The sequence below is a fragment of the Triticum dicoccoides genome, chromosome 2B (genome assembly GCF_002162155.2).
Source record: "Triticum dicoccoides isolate Atlit2015 ecotype Zavitan chromosome 2B, WEW_v2.0, whole genome shotgun sequence".
Taxonomy (NCBI): Eukaryota; Viridiplantae; Streptophyta; class Magnoliopsida; order Poales; family Poaceae; genus Triticum; species Triticum dicoccoides.
The window spans coordinates 644,533,958-644,545,419 of NC_041383.1; the positions used below are offsets into that span (position 1 = coordinate 644,533,958).

Below are 11,462 nucleotides of genomic sequence, written 5' to 3' on the forward strand. Positions count from 1 at the left end.
GCATAAAAATTGTTGAGAGTTGATGAATGTAGCCTTGGTCATCGTTGCAATTAATAGGAAGTGATAAGGAAAGAGGGGTTCACATATAGATATATTATCTTGGACATCTTTTATGATTGTGAAGCACTCATTAAGTATGACATGCTAAAAGAGTTGATGTTGGACAAGGAAGACAACATAATGGTTTATGTTTTCCGACATCTCAGTTAAAGTATATTGTCATTGACCTTCCAAACATGTTGAGCTTGCCTTTCCCCCTCTTGCTAGACAAATTCCTTGCACCAAGTAGAGATACTACTTGTGCTTCCAAATATCCTCAAACCCAGTTTTGCCATGAGAGTCCACCATACCTACCTATGGATTGAGTAAGATCCTTCAAGTAAGTTGTCATGGTGCAAGCAATAAAAATTGCTCTCTAAATATGTATGACTTATTAGTGCAGAGAAAATAAGCTTTGTACGAACTTGTTGTGGAAGTAATAAAAGTGACGGATTGCATAATAAAGGTCCACATACAAGGGGCAATATAAAGTGACATTCTTTTGCATTAAGATTTCATGCATCAACCCTAAACGCGCATGACAACCTCTGCTTCCTTCTGCGAAGGGCCTATCTTTTACTTTATGTTTTTACTTTATGCTTGAGTCAAGGTGATCCTCACCTTTCCCCTTTTTCATTTTGTCCTTTGGCAAGCTCCTCGTGTTTGAAAGATCATGATACATATATCCAATTGGATGTAAGTTGGCATAGGCTATTGTTGTTGACATCACCTAAAGGTGAATACGTTGGGAGGCAACACAATAAGCCCCTATCTTTCTCAGTGTCCGGCTAAAGCTCTATAACCACAAGTATTGCGTGAGTGTTAGCAATTATGGGAGACTACGAGATAGTTGAGTATTTGAGCTTGTTGAAAAGCTCTATTATTGACTCTTTCTGATGTTACGATAAATTGCAATTGCTTTAATGACTGAGATTATAGTTTGTTAGTTCCCAATGAAGTTTATGAACCATACTTGACATTGTGAATTGTTTATTACTTGAGCATAGGAAATCATATGACAAAATCTATATATGTTACTGTTATTAGAATGATCATGATGCCCTCATGTCCGTACCGACACCTCTATCTCTAAACATGTGGACATATTTTTCGATTTCGGCTTCCGCTTGAGGAGAAGCAAGGTCTAAGCTTGGGGAAGTTGATACGTCCATTTTGCATCATGCTTTTATATCAATATTTATTGCATTATGGGCTGTCATTACACATTATATCTCAATACTTATGGCTATTCTCTCTTATTTTACAAGGTTTACCATGAAGAGGGGGAATGTCGGCATCTAGAATTCTGGCTGGAAAAGGAGCAAACGTTGGAAACCTATTCTGCACAACTCCAAAAGTCCTGAAACTCCACAAAACAACCTTTTGGATTTATTAAGAATTTATGAGCGAAAGAAATAGGCCAGGGGGCCCACACCCTGTCCAGGAGACAGGGGGCGCGCCTCCCCCTGTAGGGCGCGACCCCCTATCTCCTGGGCCCCCTGGTGGGCCTCCGGCGTCCATCTTCTGCTATATCATCACTTTTACCCTGGAAAAAATCGTGGGCAAGCTTACGAGACGAAACTCCGCCGCCACGAGGCGGAACCTTGGTGGAATCAATCTAGGGCTCTGGCGGAGCTGTTCTGCCGGGGACACTTCCCTCTGGGAGGGGGAAATCATCACCAACGTCATCACCGACGATCCTCTCATCGGGAGGGGGTCAATCTCCATCAACATCTTCACAAGCACCATCTCCTCTCAAAACCCTAGTTCATCCCTTGTATCCAATCTTGTATCAAAACCACAAATTGGTACCTGTGGGTTGCTAGTAGTGTTGATTACTCCTTGTAGTTGATGCTAATTGGTTTACTTGGTGGAAGATCATATGTTCAGATCCTTTATGCATATTATTACTCCTCTGATTATGAACATGAATATGCTTTGTGAGTAGTTACGTTTGTTCCTGAGGACATGGGTGAAGTCTTGCTATTAGTAGTCATGTGAATTTGGTATTCATGTGATGTTTTGATGAGATGTATGTTGTCTTTCCTCTAGTGGTGTTATGTGAACATCGACTACATGACACTTCGCCATTATTAGGGCCTAGAGGAAGGCATAGGGAAGTAATAAGTAGATGATGGGTTGCTAGAGTGACAGAAGCTTAAACCCTAGTTTATGCGTTGCTTCGTTAGGGGTTGATATGGACCCATATGTTTAATGTTGTGGTTAGGTTTACCTTAATACTCCTTTTTGTAGTTGCGGATGCTTGCAATAGGGGTTAATCATAAGTGGGATGCTTGTCCAAGTTAGGGCAGTACCCAAGTGTCGGTCCACCCACATATCAAATTATCAAAGTACCGAACACGAATCTTGCGAACGTGATGAAAACTAGCTTGACGATAATTCCCAACGTGTCCTCGGGAGCTCCTTCCTCATTATTAGAATTTGTCCAGGCTTTTCCTTTGCTACATAAAGGATTGGGCCACCTTGCTGCACTTTATTTACTTTATTTACTTTTTGCTCGTTACTATTTATCTTATCACAAAACTATCTATCACCTATTATTTCAGTGCTTACAGAGAAAACCTTACTGAAAACCGCTTATCATTTCCTTCTGCTCCTTGTTGGGTTCAACACTCTTACTTATCAAAAGGACTACGATAGATCCCCTACACTTGTGGGTCATCAAGGTCTTTAAGTGCAATGGGATGGTGGAACGTGGGCTTAGTGCCAATCACTTCATGGTTACGGATTTCACTCGTGGTCACAAGGTGGATGGCCGGTCCATGAAGGACATTGTCTTCACCCTCAACGAGCAAATCAATTTTCTGCAAAGCCAAATCTATGATCTCCAAAATCAAGTCTTTGAATATGAGGCAAGATTTAAAGGTATGAGTTTACCTGCCAGTTGCAGGACTCATGAGACCCGTGCTTACTATTATGATGGTGAGCCGCTGCCATGGAAGCCAGTTGCAGGACTCTGAGTTTTTTACACAAGATTGACATACAAATTTCTTGCGTTTTCCTAATTTTTCAGAATTTTTGGAGTAGCAGAAGTATGGTTGTTGTTCAGATCATTACAGACTGTTCTATTTCTGACAGATTATGTTCATACTATGTTTTCAATGCATAGTTTGCTTGTTTTCTAGTTTCTATGGCTTATATTTCTCAATATAAATTGTAGAAATTATATGGTACGGTAGGCATAGTGTGAGAAAATTATGAATCTTATCTTGATAGTACCCAAGTGAATGATTTTTCTTTATCATACTAACCCATCTCACAAAGTTCCGTTAAGTTTTGTGTGATCGAAGTTTTCAAGTTTTGAGTGAGATGTCGATATGGGGAGAATAAGGAGCGGAAAAACCCTAAGCTTGGGGATGCCCAAGGCACCCAAGGTAATATTCAAGGAAGACTCAAGCGCCTAAGCTTGGGGATGCCCCGGAAGGCATCCCCTCTTTCGTCTTCAAAGCTATCGGTATACTTTACTCGGAGCTATATTTTTCTTCATCACATGATATGTGTTTTGCTTGGAGCGTATTTTCATTTTACTAGTTGTTTGAATAAAATCATTGGATCTGAAATCTTTAATGAGAGAGAGTCCTCACATGGCCATTTAACTAGTTGACTACTCATTGATCTTCACTTATATCTTTTTGGAGTAGGTTGTCATTTACTCTCGTGCTTCACTTATATCCTATGAGTAAATGGTTGAATGAATTGAATACCATAAATCTAAAATTATATATGTTTTATATGCTTATCCCATGGGGAGTAATGACTTCACATATAAGAAGTATATGTGGTAAAATTTATTGAAAATTAGCAAACACCGCATTGGTCACTTGAACAATTCATGAAATAATATTGAAGGAAGAGAGATTTCACATATAAATACACTATCTTGGACATCTTCTATGATTGTGAGCCCCATTAATTATTTTCAAACTTGAGCAAACTAGTTGAAGTTGGACAAGGAAGACAATGTAATGATTTATGTTTGGGTATATTTGTATAGAAGTTATATTGTTATGGATCCTCCAACATGTGGTGCTTGCTTAGGATCTTTTGCTAGCCTGTTAGCTAAAACCTTGGAAGCGATCTTGTAGACCACATTACAAAGGCTTATCGGCCGAAATTGTCCTAATATTTTTAATCTTTACCTAATAATAAAGCAAATTGGGTTTCTTTCATCCGTCATGGTATTTTTCAGAAAAGTCCGTCTATTTCAGGGAATTCAATCCGCAGTCCTGTTTTAAGTTAAAACGAATCGTTTTTTCATATTTTACACAAAAGTCCGTGTGTTTTGTTGAAATCAACCCGCAGCCCGTATTTAAGTCACACCCGAACCATTATTTTACATTTTTCGAAACCCCCCCTGATGTTTTAGATGATTCATCCGCGGATCATATTTAAGTCAAACAATGTTTTTTAAATCATTCATATCTTTTGAACCGTAACTCCGATTTGAACATGTTATATATGAAATTTGATTAGAAAAATATGTAGAATATGAATATGAGATAATTTTCACCTGTTAAGTATTCTAAAATATTATTTGAAATATATTTAAGTCAAATAAATGATTTTCTAAATTATCCGTATCTTTAAACCGTAACTTCGATTTTAACATATTATATATGAAATTTATTAAAAAAATATGTGGAATCTAAATATGATGTTAATTTTACCTGTTAAATATTTTTAAAATATCGTTTTGGGAGCAAACTTATAATTTATAGCGTAAGCTCCATTTTCCTTTCGTACGGCGGCGACCCGGATTGCAAATAAACACCCCACTATAATAATATAGGGAAAAAACATCGATAACTACACATGCATACCTCTGAAAAATGTCGCAGGGGAAAACAACAAATTTCTCATCGCGAGAGTGAGAGAAAGCGAGCGAGAGAGAGAGGGAGGGAGAGGAGAGAGGAAGAGAGAGACGCTTTAGGATTAAACATATTCAAACATGTTTTTTTTGGGTGAACACCGAGGCCATCGCCGGCGAGGGTGAGAAGGAGGATAAGCGGCAACACAAATATGATGCCTCGCAAAAATAAAGGAGATGGACCTATTGTGATCTTGGGTGATGGTTGTTGGGTTAAGAGTGTGTGTTATATTTTCTCTCCGGTTGCAACGCACCGGTTCTTTTGCTAGTTATAACGTAAATAAGAAAAAGGACTGTTTGGACTTACAGGCCCGGGCCCAGCTAGACTCTACGACGAGAGGAGAGAGAAGAGAGAAGCGAGAGGAGAGAGGCGGGGGAGAAGAGGAAAGAGAGAAGCGAGAGAGGAGAGAGGCGGGGGAGAAGAGGGAAGAGAGAAGCGAGAGAAACGAGAGAAAGCGGGCCCCGCGTCCTTCCGCTGCCGCTGCCAATATAACGAGGGGGTGCCGGTGCCCCAAAGCCCCAAATCCCCAATCCCCACTTCCCCATCCAAATCCAATCGAAAGTTCAATTCCGGGCGTGATGAGTTCCTCCCTCGTGGTCTCCGGCAATGGCGACGAGGACGCCTGCGTGGGCGAGACCCCCGTCGTGGTCTCCGGCAAGGGCGAGGCCTCCGTCGTGGTCTCCGGCAAGGGCGAGGCCTCCGTCGTGGTCTCCGGCAAGGGCAAGGACGCCGTCAAGCCCTCATGCACGGCGCAGTATTCCTGCGTCAAGCGGCTTCGTGAGCGGCGCCTCCTCTCCTTCCTCCTGGACCAAGGCTTCCACGGCGCCTTCAGAGAGTACGAATATACTAGTACTTTTTTTTTATCTTGAGATCGATGCCGCCTTCTCTCTTGACATCGATTATGCTTCTCTCTTGAGATCAATGAATTGGATTCCATCCGAATACATCACGCACGCATGCTGGTTTGGTTTATATCGATGGATCTCTGCATGCAGGCTGACCCGCGAGACGGCGGCGCTGTTCGACATGGATCACATGCGGTGGCTGGTCAGGCGGGGCCGGTGGTACGACGCCCTCTTTTACCTCAACATCTTCCTGCCGCCGCTCAAAAGTGAGAGGAGGAGCCTCCGCGCCAGGATCTTCCACAACTTCCTCCTCATGCACGGTCGCTTCGCCGACGTCGTCGCCGGCAACAAGGACCCGTACCTGGACAAGCAGTATGCCAACGGCCGCAGTAACTCCACAGACGCCGAGCGCAGGTTCCGTTCCATGAACTACTCCATACTCGCCCCGGACGCCGGCCAGCTCAGGGCTGCCATCGACTGGGACAGAGTGAGGAGCCATGCAGAGTTTGTTGTCCGCAGGATGGCTCTTGCTACTCCAGAGCTGAGACGCCCGATGGTGTTGCCGTCCCGCTGCATGATGCCGCACGATGTACTCCCCATTGGGACCGGGTATGTAGTTCATCATTCAGCCTCAGTTAATCCTGGCTTCCTAGCCGGCCCAGTACCTATATGACAGTGTCAACTTAATCTCATCTTGGCCCTCCTGTCTGTAACCCTTGACAGTTTGTTCCGGAAGAGACGCGTGAAGAAACAAGGCCCCCAGCCGCCAAAAACAGAAGCTATCTTAACAGCTTTGAAACAGTACTATTATTAGTTACCTCTCCTCTGTTCTGCTTGTCCTGGTTTTTAACAGCACATTGATTAATTCCTTGCCTTTTGCAGCCAGCAGTATTGCAGACAGTTAAGGGATTCGAGCGTTGGTATAATCTCCCCTTCAGAAAACATTATGATTAAGCAATGCAGGTCTTAGGTTCCATATATGTTTGGCAGTCACTAACCATGTCTTCCTCCAATGAACTGGCAGGGTCGAAAGATGAAGAACTGGAACTGCTGGTCAATTTCCTTGGTAAAACCAGCCTCTCCTCTTCATGTGTCTTGCATTTCCACTGAGAACACTGTTTACACTCCTCCAATTATTTTGTTTGGGAAAACCAATCACTTTTGGTTACTGTTATGTTCTGTTATGTTTGCACTCATGAACTTGTGTGATCTTCAGATGAGACTCTACAGGCTGGCCTACCTAGAGGGTGCACACTAAGCTATGACCTTCAACCAAGCGGGAAGGAAGGTAAACTTCAGAATAATTCTATTCAACAAGTCTTCAGCTCTGATCGCTTACCACTGTCTCTCTCAATGCACTGTCTGGGCTCTTAACAGGCTGTTGAATCTGTTTTGAGTCCTTTTGGGCCATATAAGCACATTATTTCCTCCAGCTGCATTTTACCTTTTAACTTCAGCCCCACTTTCAAACTTTATCGGCTGATGACCTGCAATAGTTCAGATGTCTTGGACACCTGCTACGAGATAGGAGATTTTTCACTACAGAAATTTCCACTGTCCTTTTCATTCTAATAAGCTTGAAAACATGAGTATATTATATATATTAGAAAAAGTAATGAAGGCGCAAGTTTTTTAGATTTTATGATAGTTCAGTCTAATGGTTTTTACTAAAAACTATAGCAATGAAAATCGCGGTAAATCTGATAGTAGTTTTGTAGATGAAGTCAGTTTGAATCAATGGCCCCTACTTCACCTTGCCCCTCTAAACCAAACATAGGACAGCATGCATGTGCCCTGCCCTGTATTTACATGTATATTTTGTGCAGGCATATCTTTGAGATGCATGATGCTATGATCAAGTAAATTTTGCTTAGGAATATCACAATGCTAATAATGTTTAAACTTCTAGTTAGCAATAAGTACACTTGGATATATCGGTGATGATTGAGAGCATGTTAAATTAATGCTGGATGCATCTACTGAGATACTTCCATTTTTTTTGCAGTTGAACTTGCTGCAGATTCTTCTCATGCTCCGTCTGTGCAGACCATGCTCGGCACATCCACAGATAAAGTTAAAGTCCATGCCACATCATTAGTGAGAATTTCTGGTAAATTATCCAGACACCCTCGCCGCTTTTATGTTTTGATAACCCTCCATCTGCACAATTGGTCAATTGGCTATATGCATTGTTGATAGATAGCATTCAGTGATATGTTTCAATCTCACCAGTAGTTTATAACTGGTCATGATCTGTCTTCTGTCCTCTTGCCACTTGTTATCATAATGTTTTCCATGTATGGTACATGGGGGCAGCTTTTCATCTGGAGTCCTGCATTTCAAATAACTTAGCACGTCCTGCCCTATTTGTATGGTTTATTTTAGAAGATCTGTGTCCAAACATATTTCCCCCAGTTCTGCATTGTACTCCCTCCTTCCCAAAATAAGCATCTCAACTTTAGTATGGGGTACTTATTTTGGGACGGAGGGAGTATCATACTTATGTTCACAATTCTGTACCTATTCCATCTTTGTCTTCCCTTGCTGCCCTGCATTAGCTAGGTTCCTAACACATTGTTGCCCCACTTTTATGGAGGTTATTATTAGTAGATCTAGGTGAAAATTAAAGTCTTCCCCTTAGGTTCTCTGTGCAGTTATTATATTTTGTTGGTTGCTTCACATTAAGTGCCTACTTATATTTGCCTGATGCTAGTTTATAACTGCACTCCTTATTGGGATTGATGTTTTCTTGCAATTCACCAGTGTTTGGTTACTTGCTGCAATTGCTAACTGTCGACTCGTTGCAGGTGCTCCAATCTGCCAGATCATTTCTCGTGCCTTGAAAGTTCATGCCAAAAACCCTGGGATATTGTCACCGACAAATGCAGGTAATTAGCTTAACATCTTTGTTTAATACCAGGACAAATACACCTTGTGGTAACTGTCAACTTTGTTTGATCCCTGGTATTCCCTTTATTTGGTAGAGAACATGTATCCTGTAATCAAGTGCATATGTTCATCAAAGATAATAATATGTGATCTGCCTTGTTATAATCTCCTTAGTTCCTGTTTCAGTTTTATTAATTCAGTTAGCTGGCCCAGATTCTCTGTGCAGTCCTATTACCACTAGTTCCTACACAAATATTTTTGTGCCTTCAAACAGTAGTTTCAGTACTACATCTGCATCCGTGAGCGGCTAAGCTTACATTCTGCAAGTGTTGATTTGTTTACTGTATTGATCTTGCTAGGAACTCATGGATTTTATTAGAAACTAATGGAAGCAAATAAAGTTCATACTCGTCTTTCAAATGTGCACACACCTCTTTCTTCACTCGTGGTCCTTGAAATACTGACTGTTAGAGAACATAAGATGTTAAATTTGAGTGAAGTTATGTTATGTGCGGTAATACTTAATCCAGTTGTTAATTCTTGGGCAGGCACAAAGCGTCTAATACAAGCAGGTTGTCATGCTCGGAATCAAATGGGTGGACTGCGAACTGTTGAGGATGATATTTATCCAAAAAAGCAACGGACGGACGGGGCATTTGATGAAGCAAGTTCGGTAAGACTCGGTTTTTGTTCTTACTTGTACTGTTGTGCATGAATAGCATAGTAGAATAGCTTGCGTAGACAAGTTGTGTATGATATCGTTAATAGAAGACTGTATCTTTTGTACAGATCTTAGTAGGGTGAGCGTTAAATATACAGCACCACACTTAGTTGATAAGTTGCTCTGGTTGCCTGCCTTGAAAAGTATACACATTTTGGTATCGTGTGGTAGAAATAGTTTTTTTTTTGCATGGTAGAAATAGTGGTCATCAGCTTATTGAGACATATATCGACTTTGATTGATACTTATGCTGCGTACAAGTAAACTGGTGACTAAAGGTTTCTTCAGCACTTCAGAACAAGTATCTACTGTTTCCGACAGTAGTCTGGCGGGTGTCTCTGATTGATCTGTAACGGCTTTACAGCAGTGCTGACTTTCATGAATTTGTAGTGTTTTCAGTCATAGCGCATTGCATTCTACAGCATGAGAAATGCACGTGAGAGTACCTTTGTTCTTGCTGATGTTACATTATATGGATCATCCTGTGAGGTACCTACAGGGTTGGCTGATGGTATACTTGTTTCATGTGCAGGTTCCGGCGTTTGGAGGCAGAGTGTCCACCGACACCAGCACACTGGTGAACTTCCGGCCGAAGCTGAGGCCCGTCTGCTCCATGTGAAGACAGAGATGGTTGATGGGCTACCGCACCCACCGGTGCTGTTGCAGCTAGCATTTGGTTGTTTGGGTCCTGCGGCTGCTCCTATACTGCTACTTAGTGCTTGCGCCCTGATTGTCTCCTGCTTGCTTGCAACTTTGCAAGTCTCCTAGAACTCATAATGTTATGTTATGCTATGATGCGAGTACTATATGTAGGCGTGGCCCTCTTGTTAATTAGAGCTATATGGTGATGCTAGTATGTTAGATGTCATGTGTTTTAATGGAACACCTGCATGGTCTTGGATATTATTTTTGGTGCGTACAAGATGCTAATTGATCTAGCTCTTCCAAGCAAAATCTGGAAAAGCAATTCTTGGTACAGTTTTGAGTATGAAATTCAGTGGTTTCGGTTTTCAATTCGGCCAAAGGACCGAAATTCCCATTTGAATTTGACTAAGCTCCCATTTTGATAATTCAGAAAATAATCTGACTCTATATACTACCGAGATTGCTCAAATCTTGACCGAAGACAATTATTTAGTATGTACTGAAATTAATGAAATTTCATTGAAATTACCAAAGTGGAAGTGTGGACTATTCTGTTTTTACCAGTATATACTTCCTTCATCTGAAAATACTTGTCGAAGAAATGGATAAAAATAGATGTATCTAGAACTAAAATATGTTAGGTACATTCATTTTTTCAACAAATTTTTTAACAGAGGGACTAGATAGTAAGTTGATGAAGCATAATTGTGTTGGCTTTGTTCATGCATTTGGCAACACCAGAAAGGTACTCAGCGGTATCCATTCTTGTGTCGCGGTGTGGATAGTTCTGTGAGGCGGCACTGTTTTGGACAGGGATGAGCGATGACATGCGGAACCTTTCCAAACACCTATTTTTAAAAGTCCTTCTAAATGTTAAAGGTTAGTACTTGTTTTTTTAGGAATATCGCATTTTTTATCAAGGATAATTAACACTAAGTGCCTCCGAGATACAATTCGGGGTTACATGAAGAATAGTCACTGGAGGACTCAGATGATCTAGCTAGAATATGTGCCGCGACATTCGACAAACGATTTACATGGCTAAAGCTAACAGACGAGAAGAACGACGCCAACTCCTTGATATCAGCAGTGATGAGCCCCACCGGCAAGGGATCAATCGTTGAAGCATTGATTTTCTTGATAAGGGATGGACAGCCGGAAAACGACCCTTGAAAAGCATTCCCGGCGGGTGAGAGCCACCGCACGGGGTGGTAACCTCGTCAATGTGCTCGCAGCAAGCCAACAGGCAATCTCCGATGTGGTTCTTGATTACCGCACCAACTCCCATCTGCCGAGAATCCTTGAAGAGTGCAACACCCACGTTAACCGTCACTGCATCTATTGGTGACAGAAACCATTTAACATGAGATACCGGGTATCACGACTTGAAGCAATTGCAGTCCTACCATAGTTATGCACAATGAAGTCAACATG

At 41.6% G+C, this 11,462-nt stretch overlaps 1 protein-coding gene across 1 annotated transcript; it reads left to right on the forward strand.

The window, feature by feature from the left end:
* The first annotated feature begins 5,332 nt into the window (after nt 1-5,332).
* LOC119365340 lies at nt 5,333-10,361 on the forward strand. The gene is made up of 10 exons (XM_037630960.1): nt 5,333-5,763; nt 5,924-6,382; nt 6,497-6,574; nt 6,656-6,693; nt 6,798-6,839; nt 6,990-7,061; nt 7,779-7,883; nt 8,581-8,661; nt 9,211-9,335; nt 9,916-10,361. Exons 1-10 carry the CDS (start codon nt 5,507-5,509, stop codon nt 10,000-10,002), a joined length of 1,344 nt encoding a protein of 447 aa, XP_037486857.1. The 5' UTR covers nt 5,333-5,506; the 3' UTR covers nt 10,003-10,361.
* Nucleotides 10,362-11,462: the final 1,101 nt, after the last annotated feature.

Bases quoted from the DNA above. Each gene is read 5' to 3' on its own strand.
- LOC119365340 (XM_037630960.1), top strand. From the start codon at position 5,507: ATGAGTTCCTCCCTCGTGGTCTCCGGCAATGGCGACGAGGACGCCTGC. The intron at 7,884-8,580 runs GTAAATTATCCA...GACTCGTTGCAG, and splicing joins ATCATTAGTGAGAATTTCTG to GTGCTCCAATCTGCCAGATC. The intron at 8,662-9,210 runs GTAATTAGCTTA...ATTCTTGGGCAG, and splicing joins ATTGTCACCGACAAATGCAG to GCACAAAGCGTCTAATACAA.